The 25,635-nt window shown below is 39.9% G+C and overlaps 1 protein-coding gene across 2 annotated transcripts in view; it reads left to right on the forward strand.

The window, feature by feature from the left end:
- Positions 1-25,635, forward strand: part of CELF2 (CUGBP Elav-like family member 2) — a 548,689-nt gene that overhangs the window by 406,590 nt on the left and 116,464 nt on the right. For both annotated transcript variants that reach the window (XM_030469342.1, XM_030469341.1), the window contains one exon: positions 12,044-12,240. In XM_030469342.1, coding sequence (XP_030325202.1) covers positions 12,063-12,240 — 178 coding nt within the window. In that variant the 5' untranslated portion in view covers positions 12,044-12,062. The remainder of the gene's footprint in view (positions 1-12,043; positions 12,241-25,635) is intronic.

Below are 25,635 nucleotides of genomic sequence, written 5' to 3' on the forward strand. Positions count from 1 at the left end.
ACAGTAATGCTGGGTTTTGGGGGTTTCCCCTCTCCCCCCAAAAGCATTAGAAGAGTTGTAAGTATGTTGAAAGTCATCGGGAAAAATCACTTTCTAAGTATTGACATTTAAGCAGCAATCTAATGAGATACTTAGATTAGAGAGGGATAAAGATGTTCTTTGCTTGATTGTGTGCTTGAGGTTTCACTCTCCCCTACTACTAAACCAATTCTGATCCTGATTTTCAGCTTTATTTTTTTATCTTTCGTGTCCCCAACACTCAGTTAAAAAAAGAACCATGTTTGCAAAGTCACTATGCAGGAGGATTGACTTTACTTGAAAGAGTTACAAAGGCAGACAAAGGACTGAAATTCCCAAGCCAAATAATGGGGTGAGAAGAGGTGGGAACAACTTCTAGACCTCTTGGTTCTCCAGCCAGAAGCAATATCACCTAATGAATAGGCACTGAACATCTTAGCACATTTTCTCTGCCTGCAAAAATCGCCCTGTAGTCCTCTCCAGTAGAATTGCCCCACTCCTGCCCTACCCCTTCTGGTTTCTGATGGATTACCAAATGACCTTCAAGTGCTGGAAGAACCGAAGTCCTTCCCCTTCCTCTGGCTGCTGATGGAAGTTCACCCTGCCCAAATGAAACCAGCTTTGTCACCTCTTTGACCTCCAGCTTACCAAAACCTTCCCATGTGTGGAAAGCAAAAAGTTGGCTGCAGTCCCTCACAGATGACTGGCAGTTTCTCTGTGATTTCTGCCAGTTTGGTTAGCGCTGAAGCAGGTCAAGATCACACCATGCTGTTGTCTGAAGTGCTGATGGTTGTCACCCCAGTGGTATCACACTGAAGCCATCATAGAATCATGGAATTGGCTGGGTTGGAAGAGACCTCAGAGATCATCAAGTCCAACCCTTGATCCACTACTGTTGCAGTTACCAGACCATGGCACTGAGTGCCACATCCAGTCTCTTTTTAAATATCTCCAGACACGGAGAATCCACTACTTCCCTGGGCAGCCCATTCCAATGTCTGATCACCCTCTCGGTAAAGAAATTCTTTCTAATATCCAACCTAAACCTCCCCTGGCACAACTCCCCTCCCCTCCCCTCTCCCCTTGAGACCGTGCCCTCTTGTCTTGCTGAGAGTTGCCTGGGAAAAGAGACCAACCCCCATCTGGCTCCAACCTCCTTTCAGGGAGTTATAGAGAGTGATGAGGTCTCCCCTGAGCCTCCTCTTCTCTAGGCTGAACAGCCCCAGCTCCCTCAGCCTGTCCTTATAGGGTCTGAGCTCGAGTCCCTTCACCAGCCTAGTTGCCCTGTACCAAGACATGTTGGACCCAACACTCTCATCTGAGCACATGGGATACCAGAGAGCTCTCGTGGTAGGGGCTGTGTTGGTGTAGAAGCTATTAGTGTTTCCACTGAGGTCTGCATCTTCCTCCCAGCTCACTGCAGCTGTATTTGCACATTATAAAAAAACATGTTTTAAAGTGCCTTATGTAGCAAATCCTTCCAGCCTCGTGTTGTAAGGCAGCAAGAGTCACACCATGCAAAGTGTGTCTGCGCGTGTCAGCAAAGCGCTTTTTCAGCGCTGGAGCTGAGTGCAAAAATTTCAAGAGGAATCGGGCAATTAGATTTCAAACCCACATCTCTTCTGTTAGGAATTCGTTTCCCGCAGATCCAGCATTTTATTGTGTGTCTCGTATCTTCTATATGCACAATTTAATTTTAATTTTGTAATATTGTCTTTCCTTCTTGTTGGGATTTTTTTCTTTCTTTCTTTCTTTTTCTGGACACGTTATACATATGCTAATAGAAATAGGCCTATTATTTGAAGCATAGTTCTGCTTGTCAAAGAAGCTTCATTAACACCGTTATCACTGCCTGACATTTATCTTATAATTTCCCAGAGTTGACTGTTACATCTCCATGGAAACCCAAATTGCAATTGAAACAAGTGAGATAATAAAGGCATCCATAGAGGACTGACAGTGTGCAAGCCCACAGTGTTTGCAGGCTACATTTGTTTATAGTTCTAGAGTGATTTTTCTGGGATGGAATATGAAGGGTTTTTATATATGATTTTGGCAGTATATAGACTGTTGCATTCATAGGCTGTTTTGGGGTGGGTTTTTTTTTGAAGCAGCCAAAAACTTGCAATCACAGACTCTTTTGATTTGCTGACTCTTTCAGTATGCAAGAAGGATTTTTTTTTTTTTTTTTTTTTTTTTTTATACCTAAGGACTTGAGCTCTGTAAGTTTGTGACTCTAAATCAATTTAGATGGTGCCTCAAAGCATAGAGTCATGAAACTGGAGTGGGTCCAGAGTGAATTAATCTGAAATTAATTTGATTTTGAAAGGCTCCATCTGGCTGTGTTTGGAAAAGGCATTTAGACAGATATATAAACAAATGATCATCTGTATTCTTTATGCCAGATGTGGTGTCAAAAAAATGAAGAAATGGTTTAAAAAATAAAATCAGCTGAGGGGGATTTTGCTGTAACAATACTCGACTTGTTAAAATTACAGTTTCATCACACTTCGGACAATAATCTTTTCTAATATTCAGATTTGTAAAAGGAGGGAGCATGGGTGAATTTGATAGGATATTTCATTTTAAGTGAGAAAATTGAATGTCACAGCTTGCTTTAATTGTCTGTTTGAGATCTCACGTAAATCAACACAGCTAACCAAAATTGCCTGTGCCCTTAATATAAGCAGTGCTGTGATCTTCCATTCCCTTTTTAAGGAAGCACTTTAGGTAAAGCAGCCATGTCAGGCACGAGCCATTGGCCTCCCTCTCTTTGGACACATGCTTTTGGGCCCTGTGAAGCCCAAAAAAGCTCAGGGAGCTTTGTGGAGCTCAACTGGGAGTAGGTACAAGCATACAGATGCACACATGGGCACCAGTCTTGAAATACATTGTTCTGTAAATTACTTCTTGCAATAACTGGTTGACTTGAGCACACAGAAATGGCTGTTTCAAAACAAGTGTCTGGAGGACATCTTTTCCATGCCCTCCACCCCCCCAACCCTAGGACACAGTTTGCTATAAACTAGGAAGGTCCTTGCAAACCTCATAAGACCTTGCAGAAAACTGGCAGCCTGGACATAAAAGTTAGCTCAGTCATGTCACTGATTATCAAGTAAAAAAAAAAAATCAAGCCTTCATTACTGCCTTTGAAGTTTGGTTTTTTTGGACAAAGGAAGAAGGGAACTGAGTTACAACTTTGTAAATTTGGATCAGTAAGTGTGTTGGGAATGTAGAGAGAGACTGAGGTTGTTGACAAGAAAACAGATGGTCCTACGTGTCCTGAATTTTAAATGACAGGTACTATTCTAATTCAGTTGTTGACATGTCACAAATATATAAACATTTGGTTGTAATCAAATGCTCTTTTTTTCTTTCTTTTTTTTTTTTTAAACAATAAATGTTTCCTGCCGCACAGAAAGAAGTATGCTTCATTGCATATATGTGTAATAAGCAAAGCAAGGCATTAATAATCCCCACCACTAATACTGAGTCAGCTACTTCAGATTCAACTTCATGTGAAAAATTACATAATTCAGTGCTTCAAAACTGTAATATAATTGTGCAAGTGCATGAGCACTCATTCATGTTATTGTCCAGTTTACAGAAATGCACAGGGAACCCCATTGCAGTTTGAGCACCTTGCAGGTGTCACATAGATATTTATGCAAAAAGACAGAATCTTCTCCAAAGAAACTGAAAAGGAAAAGGTTGGTGGGGAGCACAAGAGTGGAATAAAAAGTTGAAGTCATTGCTTGTGAGCATTGTAGTTGTGATCAGCCAGGGTTCTTTTCCTGCCATAACAGAGATTAGTTTAGAGACAAAAAAGTTACAAATTAGAAGCTTTTGTTGATGCTAAGCTCTCCAGGACAAAACCAGTTGTGTGGATACCCATATGTTGGAGTTGGCCAACAGAAAACAGATATATAAAATTAATGACTCACATGTTTATCAGACACATCTTACCTCTTGTGATACCTTTCTCCTGCAGTGTAGAGTTAGAAATGCACCCACATTACACCTGATGGAGACAGATGGAATTGTGCTTGAGGCTTTAATGCACAGAAATGTGCAGAAACAAAAATCACTCATTGGGTGCTTGCATAAGCTGAGTTTCATGTTGCAGAACATTATTGCTTGGCAGATCTCATCCAGCCTTGAACTAATTAGTTCCCAAAGCCTACAGGAGAGCATGAAAGAACAAGGCAAGGCATTAATACATATCCTCTTAGTTTAGATCTTGATGCATTTATTTTAGTCATTCTTTTAGTGTTTCTCTGGAAATCTGTGACCTTCATCCATACTTGAACAAGAGGGGAGGCAAACTCAGATTAAGGGTTGGGGTGGGGCTGGTTTTCTTCATGTGTTGAAGGGCAGGTGTCTGTCACTGGCTGGTGAGCTTCTGGTTTCAGTTGAGTAAAATCTATAGGCTGGTGTAGGTAAAACCTGAGAGATTCTGAAAGTGGGCTGGTTTTTTTACAAGCATAAACAAAAAGATGCTACCCAATTCACACCTGTACAAATGATGTGTTTAATTATTTACTTCCACTGTTGGATAGACTAGCAATGATCTTTGAGTTCCAAAATAAAGGACCTTGAAAAAAACAAACCTCTTTCTCTCTGCCTTCACTTCTGCACTTATTCATTCTTGTGTTTACATACATTTTAAATTGTATGAGCTACTTCACTTGTGTCTGTATACAGCAAGTACACAACATGAAACACTACTGAGTGTTCTAAGAAATAATTTGTTGGATAACAAAATAGGTCCATGCAGTAGGAGTTGAGACTGTCTGAGACACATTGCACATCGTTAGGTTTTTTTAAAGATATATTTGATTGTAAAGGGGGTTTTTTTTTGAAAGTTTAATGTAGCAGACATACAAACCTTTGCTGAGTTACAGTTGATTGACTCTAGGAAACATTACTAAAAGCAGAATATTAAAATAACATAATTTGTAGTTTTGTACACATTTACAGGGAGTATCCAGGGCTTTGTTTGAAACCTCAGTCCTAAATCAAACTGATCTGTAGAGGAGGTGGGGTAGCAGCACCAGGGCTGAGCACCTGAAGAGCCACCAGCCTCTGGAGGTGCAGGTTTAGCAATGAGCATGAGGGAAGTTGCAGCCAGGTGGGGACAGTCTGTCTCTCATTCCCTGTGTTGAGCAGAACTCTGAGGGCTAACTCTAGGTAGTCATGAAGCCACTGTGCACCACAAGCAGAAGAGGTAATTGCATTTTAACATAGATATTATTATGATTTTCTTTTGTATCTTTGATTTCTTCTTGCAATACTAATGAGGAATCTGCATCTATACCTCTAACTTCTGATGTTTCTCTGGTATGTATTTCATTCAGTGTTTTTCTCAGTTCATGTTGGTCTTAGTCTGATGCAGTCTGACCTACCTGCTTTGAAAGATGACTTTGCTCTGCTCCTTCTTCTCCCAGACCAAATTTATTCCCTATGCAAACATTTTTCAACGTAGGAATATTTTTTCCCAGAATTTCACGTGGGTTTTTTTTTTCCTTGATGAGAGGATGCTACCCCCTTAACTTACCTAAAGTTTGCATTTAAGGCATTGAAGTGATCACATGTGCTACCTTTGGGGTTATTCAGAAACAAGGATCTGCTATAGTAACAATGGTTTGCCACAGGTTGTGTGATCTAGTGTACAGAGGGACTTAGAAAAGCTGAGCAACAGCTAAACACTAATTTCACCAGAAAAATTACGGTGAAGTTTAAATTATCAGGGCAGTGAAAAGGACTCCGCTGTCTTAAGAAACATATTTTTGCAATTATTGCCAACATGGAAGCAACACAAGAAAAAAAATCTCTGCCTTCACCATTTAGTACTTATGTGAGCACTTGAGTATGATTAGCTACTGAGAAGAATAAAACCTGAGCATTGGGTGTCAGGTATTAAAAGCAATCAGGATTATTCATGTAGTTAATACGTGTGCGTGAGTGCAAGTGCGGTTGCTCTCTGCTGGATGGATGCAGAATTGATCAGCTCTTTGTTAAAGGCTTTATGGGTCTGTAAAATGGAGTAAGGGAGAACATTTTATCAGCTCAGTTTCTGAATCCCCTCTCACAGCTGCAGTTGGCCTTCATGTGTAGCAGAATGTCAGCTTTGCAAGTCTTACAGCTACTCAGTTGTCAGCCTTGTTGATGGGTGCAGGGAAGCCTGGAGAAAATTATTTTGTGGACATTACTGTGTGCATAGGGCTGAATGTCCTGCCATGTGCTGCTTTGGGTGTTATGTCAGTTTAGCAACTGCTGTTATGGATATATATCACTTATATCAATTATTAGTATTATTAGTGTTTAACATTTCTGCTGAAAACTGTACAAGATGCTATAGCATGAACAAGTAAAGATTTTTTTTGAGGATCATCTTTCCTTTGAGCTGTTTTTGAGCAACAGCACAGTGAAAATGCTGATGGGTCAGAAATCTCGAGGTGACTTTTTCCCCCAAATACACAGAAACCTGGTGATTTATGGCTTAAAAATATGAACAGCTTCTTTTTTTTGTTTGTTTTTGTTTGTCAGAGGTTCTGGCCCTGATTTTGCTGGCCAAAATCCAATTTAGGTAATTACATTCTGTGTCGATAAATCGCAACCCCCTGCAGTTTTCAATTGGGGATGGTATTGTTCTACTCTTCCTGGCTGAAATTGTTGTGTGATAATGCTCCATGTCATTAAACAGCTGCCGTCTGTCACCTTACGATGAAGTCATTCCTCTCTAAACAATGAGTTTATAAAGCCCTTTTGGGTCCTTCCAGATAAAATTTGCTCATAAACCAGCAATTACGATCTTTTGAGTATGGTAAGGTGATGCTTGTGTGTCTCTCTTGACAGCAGTTGGAGTCCTTCAAACCAGTGTCTTCCCTTTTGTCAGCTCGTGTGATACCCTGGCAGCAACTCCGCAGCTTGGATGTTTTTATTTTATTACTGTAAAACCCTGATGCCTGTAAATGCTTCTGTGCCGGGGTGGATTTAGTAGTCTTTATACTTGGAAGCTGTTCATTTTCATGTTCTTGTTATATCGGCTCTTAGAGGGAGGTCAGTGTTCTTCTTGAGATGTCTTATACCATAGAATGTGAAAAAGGGAAATCAATGGCAAAATGGTAAACCCGCAGAAATAGAGTGAAGGTTGAGATGTGAATTAACCAAAATGGAACAGTTAGCAGGGTTCTGGGCAGCTTTAAAAACAGATTTGAAAACCAGGTCTCATGTAAACCCATTAACAGCTGTTTTTCAGCACCTGGCTTGACACCTTGTTCATTAATGGAAATGAATGAGGATTAATGCCAAAGCTCTTAACAGTGATGAATTTAAGAGTCCCTTTTGACCAAGACTTTTTCTTTTTTTTTTTTTTGCAGTCTGCCTCTCTCCTTAGTGGTCAGTTTGCTTCTAGCAGTCTCGCTGCAATTACAAATAGGAATGGGAGGGACAGATAAGGCTTCTACTGGGTTTTTCCAGTGCTTCTGGTTAAGCAGCAGTGATATTAAAACAATCTCTAGCTCCTCAAAGAGTGGCCCTGTCAGCTTGCTGAAATGATGGAATGATAGTTAGGTTATTAGAAGGAAAATTGGCACAAATTGAGAGAGAGGATGCTCTGGCAGCAACCACAAGCAGGCAGTGACTGCAGTGGCTTAATCTCTGCCCTCAAGCTGCACTCTACAATACAGATGACACCTTGTCAGTGAAGATGATGTGCTGGGTCACCCCTGAGTCCAGTGGGCTAAATTGGCCATGGAGGGAAGGACTGCTGCTGTGTAGAGACAGCAAACCACATAATCTACTTTTTTTTTCTTTCTTTTTTTAAAAAATGTATGTCATCGTTTGGATACTGACAGTAATTGTCAAGAGATCTCATTCTCATTAGCATCCTCTAGACACATCCATCTCTCTATGTTTATGCTTTCAAGAAATAGCCCTAAGCTTTCACAAGGATTGCTTTGCCTCTTCTTGGAAGGTTTCATACATGATTTCTCTTTTTCCTTGTTATTTCTTGGGTGCAGCAGGAGGGGAGGATGGGAGAAGGAAGGAGCCACTTCCTCAGAGTTACTGACTGGCAAAAATAAGTAGCAGAACCTCTCAGCTGTGGGTAACTAAGAGGTCTTAGTACAGAGCGGTAACACCCACTGGGTGAAGGTGAAGACTGATAAGGGGATATGGGAATTCATCTCTAGTGGAGATTTCTGAGGGATCAAGAATATTTGGCTGGATTCTGTATTAACCAAACAAGCTCTGTGACAACTGAATTATCAGGCAGGTTTGCTGTATTGTGGAGCCTTCAAGTACACTGCAGGAATCAGATCCATAGAATCTGTAATGTTTTTTCCTCCATTCTTATCTTCATAGAATCATAGAATCACAGAATAGTTTGGCTTGGAAGGGATCTTGATGATCATCTAGTTCCCACACCCCTGCCATTGGCAGGGACACCTCCCACTAGGCTAGGTTGCTCAAAGCCCTCTCTGACCTGTCCTTCAACACTTCCAGGGATGAGGCCTCCCCAGCTTCCCTGGGCAACCCGTGCCAGTGTCTTACCACCCTTACAGGAAAGTATTTCTTCCTAGTATGCAATCTTTCTGTTGTTTTATTTGCTTGTTCAGTTTGTCTGTATTAGTTATAGTCCTATGGCTACTGCCAAAGCTGGGTGAGGATGCTACTGCAAGTGTTTTTAATGCAACAGTGTTTATGTGCTCAAAATTCTGACAGTGGAAGTGTGAACCCTCCTCTGAGGTGCTCCAGAGCATTAGTTTGCACTGAAGTCAGAAGCAATGCAATTCAGAAAGCAGCCCAGCTGTGCCCGTAGAGAAGAGTGCCCTCTCTGTGGGCTGAACTTCCTTATTAGCCCTCAAAAAATGTTGGCAGCTCAGTGAAACCACTGCCTGGTGGTAGAAAAGGATTATAAAGAAAAGGCTGGGTTATGCTTGTTTTTTTCCTAAATCTGCAGGAGTTAGTGGATTGGCAGAGCTGTCAGCGGATGGTGGAATTTAGTCTGGAGAAGTTTTAATGACTTATCCAAGTTAATTCAGGCAGTGAGTAGCAAAACCTGGCCCTTGGAGCTTTGCATCACAGCGTGCAGTTTCCTGTGCCTGGAATCAGAGCCTTTGTAACCATCTTCATCCAATAGAGATGTAAGGAATATGGTCATAGGCATTCGACTCCAGTTCCACAAAAGTAAAGAAAGGTTTTCAACGTTTTGTGGAATTAAAAGACGTCTTGGCTTGTGTCTAAACCCTTAGCTCAAAGCAAGAACTTGATGCTAGTGGGATCATTAAATTGAGAAAATAGGTAGAAGTGTTTGGTTTTGTGGTTTCCTCAAATTGGCTTGTTAGCAATAGAAATTGTGGTGGTGTTGGTGGTAAGGGTGGTTTTCATAAAGGATAAAGCAAAGGAATAAACTTGTTATTCTTTATTAAATATGACCTTTGCTGTAATTTTTGGCTAAAGTAGCAATTGGTATGGATTTCTTAATAAAGGGATCCAACAGAGAGAAAAGATTAAGGACAGAATTTAAAAATTAACACAATTCGGGTTTTTTTAATGTAAACAGCATAGAGAATAAATTAAGTGAAAAAAAAAAAAAAAGCTGATTTCTGAAAGAAAACAGTTGACTGAGTCTAGGATAAAGCTGGGAGCTGAGCTTCTACCCTTTCTTTGCTGCAGGTCCAAAATAATGTGTAAGCATTTTCCTTACTTATTTTAAGCTATAGATCAGGGATTTTTCAACCTCCCCACTAGGGATGTTGCTGTTCAGGAGACTGGGTTTGACATAAAGGTATAGGAATCAGAAAGAAATAATAAAGTGATTTTCCAGTGGTATAGATGTCATGTAGTTGCCTACTGCTCCATGAAAATCTTGAAAGATGTTCCCATGGAGTATCATTCAGGTGAATCAGGTGGGGGTTTTCTGTTTCTTGGAAATATTGGGGAGGGTGGTTCTTTGATTGAATGGTTTTGGTTTGGCTTAAGTGTTACATATGTATGGAAAATGCATTTTCTGAGGCCTAGAGAAACTGGAATTTCCCAAGATGTGCTTGTGACCTGTAGGACATCCTCAAAATTAAGGGACTGTGTAAGAGTGCATTTGTGCATGAAATGTGACATAAAAGTTTGGACCAAATCTTTCTGTCTCTCACTCAGGCAAGACTCCCTCTAGAATGAAAAGGAATCTTGTCTAATAAATGAATGTGATAAATCCTGCTGTCTGATGGTTCGTGTTGAAGACACTTCACAAGTGATGATCAAACTTCCTGTTGTTGGTTTGAAGTGTGCCTTTCGTACACCTTTCTTCTTCCTGCTGTAAAGTTCTAAAGCTAATGTGGTCATAATAATGTGTTCAGGTGAATTATGCTTTCAAGGAGATGAAATACATGGAATTACATAGAATCATGGAATGGTTTGGGTTGGAAAGGACCTTGATGTTCATCTAATTCCAGCCCCCCTGCAGGGGCAGGGACCCACTAGATCCCCATTCAAGCACTTCCAGGGATGCGACCTCCATAGCTTCCCTGGGCAACTTGTTTCAGTGTCTCACTGAAGAATTTCCTCCTAATATCTAATCTAGATGTCCTACCTCTCAAAAACAGTTTGTGTTTGCACAGGTCATAGCTATGAGACAGGGCTTGTATTTTCCTTGCCATTATTTTATTCACCCTCAATATATGATTTTCTTTGGGTTGTCCAGATTTTGAGCTCTTCCAAGTCCTCCTGTGGCCATTCTCTCCTGAATAATCATCAAACAGAGAAATTGTAATTAAAGCCAAGTTTTTTGGAAGTGGCAGGTGGCTCTGAAATGCTTGAATTCTGTGATGATCAGCTTTCAGCATTGCTGAGCACAGGCCATTTCCCCCCTCTCCCCAGTGGAAAGATGGGGGGCTGCTCTTAAAGTCACGTCTCATTAGTGTTCTGTCTTGAAACTGAAGAATCCAAAAAATGATCATTTATGGAATCTCTAGACAAGTAATTAGTTGAAATTACTGTTCTTAATTACCAAGAATTATATAAGAAGGGTTTTTTGTATTTTTACTTTTGTTCAGTGTTTGAAATTACATGTTTTAGAAAAAGTGCAACTCTTCCTAGACCATAATGTTGGTTGTATCACAGAGCAGGTTGTTTTTTGTTACTGAGTTCTTTCTCCTTGCAAAAGTGTGTGGTTGTTTTGAACTAGAGATGTGCATCTGGAGATCAGACAGGGGAACAATTTACAGGGTGTGAAAAATTTCAAAAATGTGTTGTCCTTTTGCAGGGGAGAAAAACTTTTTGAAGCAGTATCGTAATTTTCCCTACTAAGTAGGCATTTTTGCAACCTCTTTCTCTTTCAATTGTGGGGTTTCTGTATGGTTTTTTTGCTTCTTTTTTTTTAATGCCAGGGTGCAATAACCTTCAAAAATAAACTTCAAACTGCAGCTTTCCAGACTGCTTCTCCTTTTTAAAGAGCACAGGCAACTAATCGGCAGCAACCAGCCACATAGCTGGAGTGTTTTCCATTCTAGACAATATCCTACTAATTTGATGCACACATGGATGCTTCACACAATCTGCAAATTCATCACTGGCATCTTGCATTAGTCATCTGACAGATTGCCAAGTGTTTCATATTCCTTTCATGTGACTTTATTACAAAACACACACGCACTCACGCACTGCCTTACTTCTGCCAGTAGCCAGTTCAGTGAGAATTCACTGCAGTTCTGTTTACAACAGTCATGGAGAGAAATCTGCACTTATTTTCAACTATCCTCTGCTGTAAAATGCATAAGTCCTGGTTTGCGTTGTGCCCTTCTCTTCTTATATAATGACATTAACCAGCAGCCTGCAGAGAAAACCAGGCTCAATGAAAAATGTAATCTCATTGTTTTTTGTTCATAATACTTATGCTATTAATTAAATGCTGATTTTTTTTTTCTTCTTTGTGCCAATTGACATCATCTTCTGCATCTAGAGCACATGAAAACTGCATAGTCTCCTGACTTGCCTTCTCTTTTTAATCTCCTTTTCCACTTTCTAGTAACGGCACAGCTAACAAGATGAATGGAGCTTTGGATCATTCAGACCAACCAGACCCAGATGCCATTAAGATGTTTGTTGGACAGATTCCCCGTTCATGGTCAGAAAAAGAGTTAAAAGAACTTTTTGAGCCTTATGGAGCTGTCTACCAGATTAATGTTCTCCGAGACAGAAGTCAGAATCCTCCCCAAAGTAAAGGTACAGTAGTTCTGCTCTGTTTGCTTTCAGTTTGTTTTAGGTTTTGTTTTTTCTTTTTTTTATTATTCTTTTCTTTTTTATGGTCTTGCATGCCTTCAGGATTTCCAAAGAGGTTTGCATCTGGGCTGTCTGTTTTGAAGTCATACTGTGTTGAGCTATGTAGCAGTCCTAAGAGGAGAAGGCTCCTGAACACTTATCGATTACTGTCTTTCTCCTCTTCTTAAATTGCAGTTTAAATGTCTGTTATCTGGAAGTGTGCATTCCAGCTGTGCAAACAATAACAAAAGATTGCCATTCTTGTTTAAATTATTATTGCCAAGAAACATGGAAACCAGAGCAGTCACTTTCCCAGGATTAGCTCATGAAAAATAAGATTTTCTACTTCTTTTTGTTTCCACTCTTTGCACCCCAGGCGGGAATAATTTTGAGGATACAAAAGGGGAGAAATCATAGGATTTCATAGCTCTTGCTATGTCATTTTTCCAGAGGCAATAAAAACTACAAAATAGTATTACCCTGCCCTTTTCCCAAAATCTGATTTATATTCTGTAGCTGTGTTAAAGGTTTGATTTTTGGCTCTGGTATTTTCAAAAGGGTTGCTTTTCCTTCCTACATTTTTTTCTACACACAAAGCATCTGTCCTTAACTGTGTTGCTTTCTTTCACTGAGTGTTTAGGCATGTGAGAATTTTGTGTGTTAAAGCATATGTTAGTGTACATATGCTTGCATGTAGACTGCAGGTGAGTTTTGGTGTTGCTTTTTGTTTTTCACAGAGTGCATTTTTCTCCCTAAATAGCTGTATACTTTCATTTACACTTTAGGTTTGGTACATCAAAGTGTTGCTTTACAAAGCAACAAGCAACTGTACCAATAATTAGTGCAGCTCAGAGGTGTAATGGTACAAGCCTGTGTGCCTTGCTGTAAGGTTACTAGATAGTTATTCATTCTCACTCCTGCCATTGCTTCTAAAAACCTTTAAAAGCTCATGTGCTCTGGAGAATATAATAAACCAATTTTGTGGACTATCAGCTGACTAACAGTGCAAAACAGCCCTCGCTTGAGATTTCCAGTTCAGTGTGAGGTGACCACTACTGTGGAAGGCACATGGCACAACTTTGGGTGCTCCTGTGCAAAGCGCTGCCAAGGCTCAGCAGTTCCTCCTTGCCTGGGTGCAGGGCAGAGGATCTTCTTGGTGGCCTCTTCTTTGCTGTCCCAATTGGACAAAGTCTTGTGCTATAAATGAAACAGTTCATTTTGGGTTGCTTTCATGTATCACTTCTGGTTGGAAGACTTGGTGTTATGGGTGTCACACCAATGTCAGGAAGGGGGTTCATCTCACCATATCTTGCTGCTAACCAAGTCCTCAGATTAGATTGCTCATTCCCTTCAGAAGGAGAAGGTAATTTTGGTTGGAGTGTTTAGTGCAGTTCTGCTTCCAGCTCCCTCCATTCCCTAGGGTTGATGTATTGTAGCATGCAGCCCCTTGTTACGTTAGCACAGAGCCCTCACCAAGTGTCTTTTGCTTGTAATGCTGGATAGAAGGCAGCATTAAGAGGTCAAGCAACTGGATTTTCTGCAGTCCAGGCTGCTATGGATGAGTAAATTCCTACTTAGTTTAAACCACACAAATGCTGAACTTTGAGACTCTTCCATGTAGTAAGAGCCGATTCCTGGGACACAGAAATGCTTTCCCACTAAGCAGTAAATGAAGTGAGACTTGTATTGTGGTTAGACAGAAGAAAGTCACCAATTCCTGTTTTTGCAGTGTTTTCCATTATGCTGTACCTGTTTTCCAGGCAGCTGGAAGGCATGAAGGACAGGTTATGCAAATTCTTGTAGACTAATTATGAAGGCTTGCAGTCCCCATATTCAGTATTCTTTTTGAAAGGTGGTTGGTTTTGGTTTGGCTGGTTTTTGTTGGGTTTTTTCCACTCTTTGTCAAGATGATGTCTTTATGTTACTTCAGGCATTATATGTTCTAATGAGTAAAATAAATTGATCCTCAAGAAAGACAGAATAACCTTCAGACTTACATTTCCCTGACCCAGCAGCAAGCTCCTCTTGTGATCAGCTTTTCCCCTGGAAGTTTTGGAGGAGTCAGTCTCCATACTGGCTTTATTCTTCCTCTTGGCTGAGTCTGCCAGTAAGGTTGCTAGATACAGAAACCTTTTGAGTTTCTTGTGGATATCTCTTGACTAGAAATGATTTTTCATAGAATCATAGAATTGGCTGGGTTGGAAGGGACCTCAGAGATCATCGAGTCCAACCCTTGAACCACCGTTGCGGTTGCTAGACCATGGCACTGAGTGCCACATCCAGTCTTTTTTTAAATATCTCCAGGGACGGAGAATCCACCACTTCAGTGGGCAGCCCATTCCAATGACGGATCACTCTTTCCGTAAAGAAATTCTTTCTAATATCTAACCTAAACTTCCCCTGGCACAACTTAAGTCCATGCCCTCTTGTCTTGTTGAAAGTCGTTTGGTAAAAGAGCCCAACCCCCACCTGGCTACACCCTCCTTTCAGGTAGTTGTAGAGAGCGATGAGGTCTCCCCTGAGCCGCCTCTTTATTTTTTTTATTTTTATTTTCTTAATCCAGCAGCGCAAAAGATTTGGTGTGAGAGATTATTGAATATTTGGTTAGAAACCAAATAAACAAAAAAATTGCCTTGAAAAATGTCTGGTAGTCTTGTCATCACAATGCATGAGAAGTACTTCACCTGTGCTATTTAATTGGCATTTAATAATGAAGCTGAGTTTTGACTTTTTGTTTGGAGGTGAGATCAAATCTCATGCTCTCTTGCTGTGTGAAGACCCACACAAAGCAACCATTTTTATTTGAGCTGGGTGGATTGGGGCAGTGCCAGGCATTTTCCTGCCTGCTGCCTCTCTGCATCACCTCCAGATTTGCAGCATGGGCCATCAAGGGGATTTTGTGGTTAGGTGATGCTAGAAAAAGTCAGGTTTTTATTGTGCAGAACATTTGCAGGCTGGTATTACCCAGAAATTTTCTCTGAGTGTTCTGCAAACCATTACAAGCAATGACAAAAATGCAAGTTAGTTCTACTACAGTGTGCAGAGGAGGGGGAGAGGAGGTTTTTGGTTTTTGAAGAATGGCATTTTGATTTTTGAAAGATTTTGCTCTTACCAGAGAAGGGTTGTGTATTTCTATTAGCTTGGCCAAAGGGGCTTCTCCAATTTGGGCAGAATTTTTCTCTTATGAGCTGTGTATAAAGCTGCAATCTGAGTCTCTCCCAATTCTGTCAAAAATAACCATAGGCTGCTTCTCTCTCTCCTGCTGTTACTAAGACTGTCTTTCATACCCTCCAACGACAGACGGCCTAGTTCATGTCTTTCCTCTTTTTTTGTATTGCTTGCCAGCTCTGCAAAGCTGAAGCTGGACAAAGATGAGGAAGACAGGTAGAAAGCCAAGTTTTACTCACTTTGGAAAACTAGAGGAAAGCTTTCTTATTTCCACAGATATAGCACTGATAGTGCAAGCGTGTAAACTTGGCTTTATTAACTGGGAATCACAGGAATAGCTGTGTTTCAGTGAGTGATGATCAAAACATCCTCTGTCAGTAGCAAAATCCTCTTGCTTTCCAGAGTTTGCAGATCTCTGGTTCATTTTGGATGTGTGAAAGAGCTCAGTAAAGTAATTTGACTTTGTGCTTATCTCCTGTTGTTTTGCAAGGCTTTTTCCTCTCGCTGCAACAGGAGAAATCCGGGAGATTAGGTAAACTACCTACAAAAAAATGGAAAAGGAAAAAAAAAAAAAAAAAGCAGGAAATCCTGTAACACTGAAATTAATGGCACTTTCAGCTTCTGAGGGCTAAAGGGATTCAAAGTCTAGGCCGATCAGCTCTCTCTGTTCCCAGTCCAGTTTGCTGCATTATATAATTATTTTGGGTGGATAGATGACTTTTTTTTCAGAGTGGTTGTTAAAGAGAGCTTCTATAAAACCTAAAATACACAAGCTCAACATGAAGGCAGTATACACTGCCACCAAGATCTCTCTTCTTCCCTACTGTTCTTCCAAACCGGAAAGATTTTCTTGGCTGCTGTTGTTTTGGACTCCAAGTGCTGAAGCAAGCAGATGGCCCAGGGCTACTTCTGCCCACTGAAATGCAGCAGAAGAGTCTTGGGCCAGATCCACAATGTCATTTTGGTACCTTGCCCCTGCTTCAATACCCGTTAATTCCTGTAGAGATAGAGGTCCCCTAAAGCTTTGTGAGCTTCAGCCTGCTCGTGCCCCTTGTTGGGTTTGTGTTGCAGGAAGCAGGGGAGAGGCACCTGGGTAACAACTAACTCCTAACTCTGTGTTTCCTTGTAGCTTTTTACAGACCCTTTATCAGATTAGAGGGTAGCTGCTGAGTGAACAGAGATGTGCTGTAGTTAAAGGCCAGTGTTTATTATTATCCTATTTAACATGGTAATTTCAGTCTACCAGGAAGCAAGTAAAGGAATCTGGTAATGAGGCATTCATCTGCTGCATACAGGAGAGACTGGATGGGCGAATCATACAGGAGCCAGAAGTTATGTGGCTTCTTTGGGTTCCACTTCAACTACAGTTAAACCCTTCAAAAATGCTCGTGAACAGGCAGGGGGAACAGTTCTTCCACTACAGAAGGTCCCTGCTTACAGTGTCCCATTTTCTGTGGGAACAGAAAAGGGAACTTGGGCAGTACTAATGGGAGCAGGGCTGTGGCACTCCACTTGTCACACAAGCCCATCCTGACTGTCCTAATCAGCAGCAAAGACATTAACCAACCCTTCTTTCCTGCCCTTGCCTCATGGCTCAGCTGATTACATGCTCCTGCTCCTCAAATATCAATGCTTTGTGTTTGGCAAAACTATTTTAGAGATATTTTAAAAGCTCCCCTCAGACATCACAGAGTTTCTCTCCACATTTTGACTTACATTGAGTCTTGGATGCTCTCACAGGTCCACAAAAACATAGTCTAGCTTTTGAGATCCCATGAGTTGCATCACAAGCACATATGTTGTCAAAACTGCAGAACTTGGGACCACAGCCATTATGCAAGTGTGCTTTAAAATAATTTTTAGTGATCATGGACAAGAGGTCTTCTGTTACCATTGTAGAGTTGAAATCTTTCATGCACTGAATGAAAAATTGCCTTGTCTATTTTTTAAGCAGGTGCTTTGTGTACTCCATGATGTTTCACACCATGAAGAGTCACAAAAGCCAGATTTTGCTTTTAGATAAAAGTACAGTGGGGAGGGAAAGCAAATTAGAAAGTTGAGCTTTCAACTTTCAGTCTCTGACTTTAGAATGTTTAAATTTAAACCTTAAAGAGCATTAATTCTGTAATTTTATATAGCTTATAAGTAGGATTAGAAAACATATTAGCGATGTGAGCTGATTTTTTTTTTCTGATTGAACAAATCTGCTGGAGTTTTTCAAGAGGTTTCTCTGAAAGTGGACAGGTGTGAAATTGTGTGTATAATCAAGCTGGATTTCCCAGGGGCATTTCACACAGTGTCACATAGGAGAGTAATACATGCTGTTGCTGGTGAAGCAGAGAAGGGCCCATTTTCAAATGGAGAAAGGAGCTGGTTAGATGATCGAGGGCAGATTAGAATGGTGAAAGGTTATGGGCCAGGGGAAGAGAGGGGATGATGATTGGAGAGCAGCAGGGACTGTTATTGGAGATCAATATCTTTTCACTCTCTATGTAAATGGCTTTGACAGAATGAACCACTGACTTGTTATCCAACTTTTTGGATCACACAGAAAGGACTGGATAGAGGTGAAGCCATCTGATAACCTGGAGAAAACAGTCCAATACAAAGAGATTCAGCTGGGTAAAATGAACCATGAGCAAGAGTAAATTTGAGTTTTGGGTGAACACATATGTTGAATATTTTTTCAAAGATTTGAGAGAAGTAGAAGATTTGAAGAGAGCACATATCATAAAAGGATCGACATGATGTTTTGTGTCCGTGTGGTCAAAAAGGCACAGAAATGTGAAGCTGTATAAATGGAAGCATTGAATATATCTTTCAAGGAAATACTGCACCACTTAAAGAAAGAGGGTTTTTTTGATCATGTTTAAACTACAGCTACCAATATTTAGTAGCATTCTATAGAAAGGGGCAGAGGTCCAGAGAAGACCAGCATGATTTTGTATAAAGTCAGGAAGGGTTAAGCCATGGTAAGAGGTCTAAGAAGGTGAACTTTTAAAGGGCTTCAAGCATTGACTGAGAAAGAATACATGACTGTACCTTGGTTTGGAAAAAAAAGTTATAAGGGGATATGATTGAAGTTTCTGCAGTATATTGAAGTGCATACTGAAGGCAGGAGGAGATAAATTCTTTCAATTAATATTAAGCCCAGGGACTGCATAGCATAGACTTAAGGTTGAGAAACAGCAGGCCAACAGAAAAAAAAAAAAACCCACACAACTTCTTAAGTCAAACTTTCTTCCTTCACTTGCAGAGTAGAGAATGGTCTTCCTGAAGCAGCAGTAAGAAAAGTTCCTAAAGAAGCTTTTCTCTTGCTTGCTTCCTTTTGGTATTTTGAAATATTGTGCAAGGAGCAGCATGAGACATGAAAGTGCCCCATGTTTCACCCCATAAGCAGGACAAGGTGTCAGGAATGTGGTAGACACAGCTGACAGTGGGTTATGTATGGCCAGGATGAAGAGAATCTGACATTTCAGATGACCCCTGATATTTTTGTATTGTTTTGAGGAGGGGGAGGAGATGAAGATAAAGTCCTATTGCATACTTGACTGTAAACTTTTTGCCCACATAAATCCATCTTGCTGTATATTCCCATCGATTATGCCAAAAACCAAAACAATTCCTGTTTCCTTTCACACAGAAAATGATCACAGCAAATCCAACCGGGCCAGATAATGCAGAAACAGTGGAAGATATTTGGGAAGAAAGTGTAACAGGAGCAGGGGTTTTTGACTGCAAGAGTAGAAGATGTTGGGGGGACTGGGTAGAGAGTGGTTTCTGATTGTGGTGTTTAAAGAATGGGACTGTGCACATAAAACCTCCCTCAACCTTGTTTCTGAAGTTCTTATGTATGGCATATGAATGACTGGAGCTGTAGCAGAATTAAGAAGGTTTTTTAAGCATCATTTCACTCTGTATTTTTACAGTATTTATCACAGTGGGGGCTTGGTACAGAAGTGAGGACTCTAGGTGTTGCTATAAGAAATTAATGGAAATAACACATCTCTAAGGGATTAAAGGAGATCGCTTTGGGGCTCATTGGTTGCACAGTTTTGTAGCAGCTTAAGTATGATTTACATCTGTATATGAATTTTCAAAATTAGGCTAAGAGTGTATAAGCACATAATAATTACATCTATGCTGAAAAAAAAGTGCATAAACTTAAACTACATTAATTGGTTTAGTTAAATTGATAGAAAAACTCCTATGCAGACCAGCCGTTAGGAGTAGGACTTCATATTCCAACTGTGGTTTTCCTAATTGATATTTAATGTTCATGTCTAATAAACACTTGGGGGAAAGACAAGCTAGGTAAAAGGATGTTTGAGCTCCCACTCAGGCATGAAATAAATCCAAGCACTTTCCAGGTATGTTCAACAACTCCAGGAATACTGGTGAAATTATGGGTTCAGGTTTTCTGACATTTCAGGGGGGAAAAAAAAAAAGAAAAAAAAAAAAAGGGATTTGTTTGTGGGTTTTTTCCCTAATTATGTTTTTAAACAATTGAAAGTTAATGATTTAGAATTATGGAGATTACACAATAGTGGGCTTTGGTCATGACAGTGCTGGAAATAATATTTTACACAATAGTTAAAAAAGGCAAGCAGTTCTTTGCCAGAATGTTTACTTCTTCAGCAAACCATCCAACACTTACCTATTTAATATTTTAGAATAACTTTACAAAAATTCCCAAATGTTCTTAAAATATAATGGGGTAATCTTTTTTTATAATGCCATCATTAAATCAGAAAACTACACAGGCAGGTGGTTAAAACAGCCTTAACTTTCAATAAAATTGAAAAAACCCCAGCTAATAAAATTTCATTGTTGAATCTGAATAATATGCCAAACCTCAGTCTCTCAAATATATAATCTCAAAGGTAAAAATTGTAATACATGGAAAAATCTGAGTCAAGTCATGCACACACTCGCACACAGAATTAATCAATGGACATAAAGCTCAGACATAAAATCACATGCATGTTTAAGTATTTTCAAGATTGATGCCTAAATTTAAAATATATACCTCTGAAACAGTGCCAGATACTGTCAGTTTGAGATTTATGGTATCCAGTTTCTTCAGTTGCATATTAAAGCTCACATCAGTGAGTTTAGATCTTTTTATGACATTGTTGTGGCACTGAAATTCTTTCCTCTTCCAATTTTCTATTAAATGAGTAAACATACAATATTTAGCTGCTTGCCACATGAAAAAGATGCATGTTTTTGTTAAAGAACAATCACTTCAAAAGAAAACAAAACACAACTCTTGCAGTCTTTCTCATTCTCTTCAGTTCTGATGTTTTAATCGTAGAAGTCTGAAATCTTCACACATGGTGGCATGGAGCTCAGAGGAAGAAAACATTTTACAATGGAGCAATGTCAAAAATGAAGTGTAATTGTAGAATAGCCTTATGAGCATGTATTTCAGCTGTGCTGCAGCTTCCGAGACTCTCATTTCCACCACAAGAATGGTGTTTTATTGCTTTAATCTTCTATTATTGCCACCCTGCTAAAACTATCAACAAGTGTGTGTGCACACATATGCACAGATTAATTAAAAAAAAATAAAACCCACAATATGAGAAGTTTTGTTCATGAAATAGAAACAAGAGTTCCCAAGGAAGTAGGAATTTCTCCACCACTGCTGAGATGATGTGCTAGACGTGGAAATATTACAATTATGAGTTGCAGTAAAAAGCTAAAGACTATGCAAAATGTTTTATCATAAATATGCCATTGAGTTTGCTACTTCTTGACATGAATTTTAAACCACAGGAAAGCTTTGAAAGGATGTCTGTTACTCTTTATAATTTTTAAATACATTATAAAATGGATATGTGTGAAGCATTTGCAGTGCAGAATAATTAGTAGTTCATTATTTCCATCTTCCCAGCACCATACTTTGTCACCCTGCTGGAGCAGGGTAGCAAGAGGACAGTACTGAGCATGCCTTAGGTCTGATAAGACCCACAGCCTACCCTGGTGTCAGATTTGTGTTATGGAGATGCCAGGAAAGGATGTGTTGTGCAGGTGTAAAGTTACTTTTTTTTTTTTTTTTTTTTTCTTTCCAGATGTCAGTTCCATAGTGCACTGTAGCCATTAGCATATTTCAAAAGAACAGCAAATAACTCCCTAAGGATAAAGTCTGGTAGTGGCTTCTAAGCCTGGTTTCAGCTTACCTCAAGCCAGTGAGCTATGGGGAAGAAGGCTGCATATGCCATACAAATCTCCTGGTCCATCAATCTCAGGAAAGAAGGCACTTTCAGGAATCTGCATCTTCCTAATTGCTTATAAAAACACTCTGAGACAATCCAGTGAATAAATTAAATGTGAATGTTTCCAGTGATCTTTTTGGATTTTCACTGCACCTAATTACTGTCTAGTCTATGCCCATGAGGATGCAGTTTTAAGTGGGATGTTAGACTTTCACTGAGCAGATTAAACTCTGTGGTGCATAAATTCATTATTATTTGTGGAGGAAAAAAACTTCAGTGTCTACTACCTCATGGTTTTAATTTAAAATAAAACTACTAAATCTGAGTCATGCATTCTTTTAGAAGAAGAAGAGGAGCTATAAAGAGGTGGAAGATCTTTTCTAATAAACCACGTCTCTTATTTGCCTAACTGAACTGGGGAAATTTATGTTTCAAACAATAATTAAACTGTCCTAGCAGCTCAAGTTGTTATGCTTTCAATTGCAATTTTAGGGAGCTCTACTGCAATAAGGAGTAGATTAATATAATGTACTGCATGAAACTTTAGCTGCAAGGAAGAACGTGGCACAGTGAGGAGCAGCTCTGATGCTTCAGTTGTAGATCTCCAAATGTTTTGCAAAAGGAGAGAAATAGCATCACTTAATTTTTACCAGCTGGAAGAAATGAGATAGAGGCCTACAGGGACTTTTCTGAAAATTTTTGAGACACTTTGAGCAGGCAGAGGAGAACGTTCTGTTTGTGCTGTTACTGTGTCACCAAAATCAAATCTGCTCCCTTCGTTCTCGGTGCTTGGATTCCTGGACTGACTGACACAAAGGTTTTGTTATGTTAACACTGCTCAGGTGAGATTTGCATTGATTTATTCACATATTAATCATATCTGATGAAGACTGTGGTTAGAAAATGAGCGTGGAGCAGACCCATAGGCACCCCCACCCACTTTCTCTTTGCCTCCCGTAATTAAAACAGTAAGTATTAAACAACAGGATTCCTTTGTTATTGCACATCATGGGATATAAAAATCATTGTACATTTAAAATGGACTGTATTAACCTGAGTAATTCCACCAGGGCTTCAGTTTCTATAGTGAAAAGTGCTGTGTTGTCTCTGGCTCAATTAGGTTTTTCTCAGTGTCAATTTTAATTCACTTCACCGGAGCATGGGGGAACTCTCGATGGAAGGGAAAATGTTACTTCTGAATGAGAGCCTCCTGTATCCCACATTTTATTTAAGAGTTTTAAAATACTTCACAGCCCCAAGTTCTCCCTTGAATGTCTGCTATTGTGTGCCATAAGAGCTGAATGAAATTGCTTGATGTTTCTTAATGCAGTGAGCATCTGGGTTTGAGCAGAAGGGTGGAAATGAGGAGAGCAAGATTCTCTCAATTCATTTCATGCTTAAACAAAAAATGAACCCTTGGCAAACTTGGATGATCGAATCATCATAATTATGTCAAATGTTTCTAACCTCTACAAACATTCTGAAGGCTGGAGAGGGGATTTTTTTTAAGGCCATATAGTGATACCATGAGGGGAACAGAAAAATGGTAGATTTAGATTTGACATTAGGAGGAAATTCTTTACTCCAAGGGTGGTGAGACACTGAAACAAGTTACCCAGAGAATTAGATGCCCCATCCCTGGAAGCATTCAAGGCCAGGTTGGATGAGGCTTTGAGCAACGTGGTCTGGTGGCAGTTGTCCCTGCCTGTGGCAGGGGTGTGTGAACTAGGTGATCTTTAAGGTCCCTTCCATCCCAACCATTCTCTTATTCTGTGATCCAGCTGGCCATTGTTAGAGAGATGTAAAAACTAAGCAGCAGAGTTTCCTTTTGCAACACTGAGGCCAGGGCAGGGTTTGATAGACCTGAGAAGTGGGGTTCTTTCCCTTTTAGACTTGGCATTTCTCACCTCACCCAAGTGTCTGCACTTTGATGTGGATTGCTCAGTTACACTCTGCTTGGTGCACACTGCTGGCATAGCCCAAACCCTACTGTTTCTTCCCTAATTTTAAAGGGTCAAGTGGAGCAGATTTTTAATTTGAGGGTGCTTCTCATTGTTGTGAGAAAGGGAAGACAAGAAAAAGAGCCTACAATAGAACTGTATGGCAATTTTTACCATTACAAGGGCCTGAAACATCCACTGTGTATAGGGGTGGCTTTCCAAACTGCTTGTTTCCATCATGCTCAGCAGGTTTCTCTTCCTGTTTCTACACCTGTACTTCCATTATTTCATCAGGCTCTCGAGACTGTAGGTTTATGGATATTTGTGCACACTGAAGTTTGATGTTTGATTCTTCTTTTGGTTTCTTTTGTTTTGTTTTACTGACACCTCCCAGTTTCCAGTTTTGCCAATGATTGAGACTTTTTCCAGTATATCACTGGGCTACGTGTAGGGAAGCACAAGGGAATGTCACCAAAACCAGCTTGGTCAGGAGATGTGAATCTCTTCTCAGGTTCAGATGGAAGGTGACACTGCAGCATAGCTGCTGATAATACCAATTTGTGTATAAAAGGTGATTATGAAATTGTCTCAGAAGAGGGTGTTTTTCAGAAGAATCAAACGAAATTCTCTACCACTGCTACTACTTCTTTTAAGTTGTGGTTTCCTAGTGTGTATCTCCCAGCCTTTTGATTTCCAACACTTAGCTTTCCTTTCCAGTCCTTAGCTCTTAGCATGCAATGCCTTTTGGTCCTTTGTTGCTTGCTTCTTCTTGCTAGGGTATATATTGAGTTAAAAGGTGCTATGTGAAAGTGGAGAATTATTATTTTTATTATTATTATCATCATTATTTAGGTGCTGCAATGTAAGTAGTTTAAAAAAATCTCACAACTAAAGGTCAGCCTAGCTTGTAGGTTTACACATGCACAGTACAAGTAACCTTCAGAAATCTCCTCATGACAAGATAAGTGCAGTAATTATATTTAAATGAGTGCTAGAGAAAATTTCACTGTAAGCTGCATTAGCTGAAGAGTGTATGCTGTAAGAGGATTTAATTGAATTAATGTTACTTGCTATCAAATGGTCCATCTAGTGTATTGCCAGGTCTCCTTATTACTAAGAATAATATTTGGCTCATAAAGACCCCTGTTCCACTAGGCAGACAGTCCTGATGACTTCAGCAAGTGATTAAAAGTTAAAGCATGTTCTTCACTACTTTGCTGAGTAGGAACAGGCTTGAAGCTAAGAACCAGTATAGGTGTATGTACATGACAGGTAATCACTGAGCCCTTCAGGAAGGCTGTTCATCTTCGAGGTGGTTTTCCAAGTGTCTAAGGAAGGTGAGGTTTTTGAACAGAAGTGTCCTTCCTAGTTTGAGTGTGTCTGTTGTGAGTAAGGGCTGCACCAGGACGAGCAGCCCAAGCACACCTTGTGCTGCACAACAGAGGTGTCAGGGTGACCCATGCTGGGGCTTCAGAGCCTCTGCTGAGGACAGGAACTGCTCGTGATGGCAGAGGGATTGTGTTGAATAATCCTGGTGGTATTTTTAATGCTGTTATTAATGCAGGATTCTCGCTCTCGCATTACAGGGAGATGTGGCAGTGAGAGCCAGGAAGGTATTTTGTGTGACTTCCTACATGAAAGCAGAAATGCAAATAAGCTACGTTAACATATTCACGTTTTATAAATGGAAGACTCAGACGCATGGAAACACAGTGACATAGCCAGAGATGCTTCAAGCCACTGATAAAGATATCCACAATTTCCCTACTCTGCTCTTATGTTTTAACCATTAAGGAGAAAATGGGATATATATGGGATGTTTTTGCAGAATATTTTTGAATGTCAAAAATATCACTGAAGTTTGCATCTCCTTTGTTTTCCTTTCGTATGCATTCTTTTAAAAAAGGAATACATGAAATCTAGCAACAAAATCTTTTATTCTCCATTCATTCAGCAACAAAGGGGAAAAATGGTTTTGAACTGCTTTTTTTGAGGAAATTGGTAAACAATGGAATAGTTTCTGCAGCAAC

Source organism: Calypte anna, chromosome 1 (assembly GCF_003957555.1).
Source record: "Calypte anna isolate BGI_N300 chromosome 1, bCalAnn1_v1.p, whole genome shotgun sequence".
Taxonomy (NCBI): domain Eukaryota; kingdom Metazoa; phylum Chordata; class Aves; order Apodiformes; family Trochilidae; genus Calypte; species Calypte anna.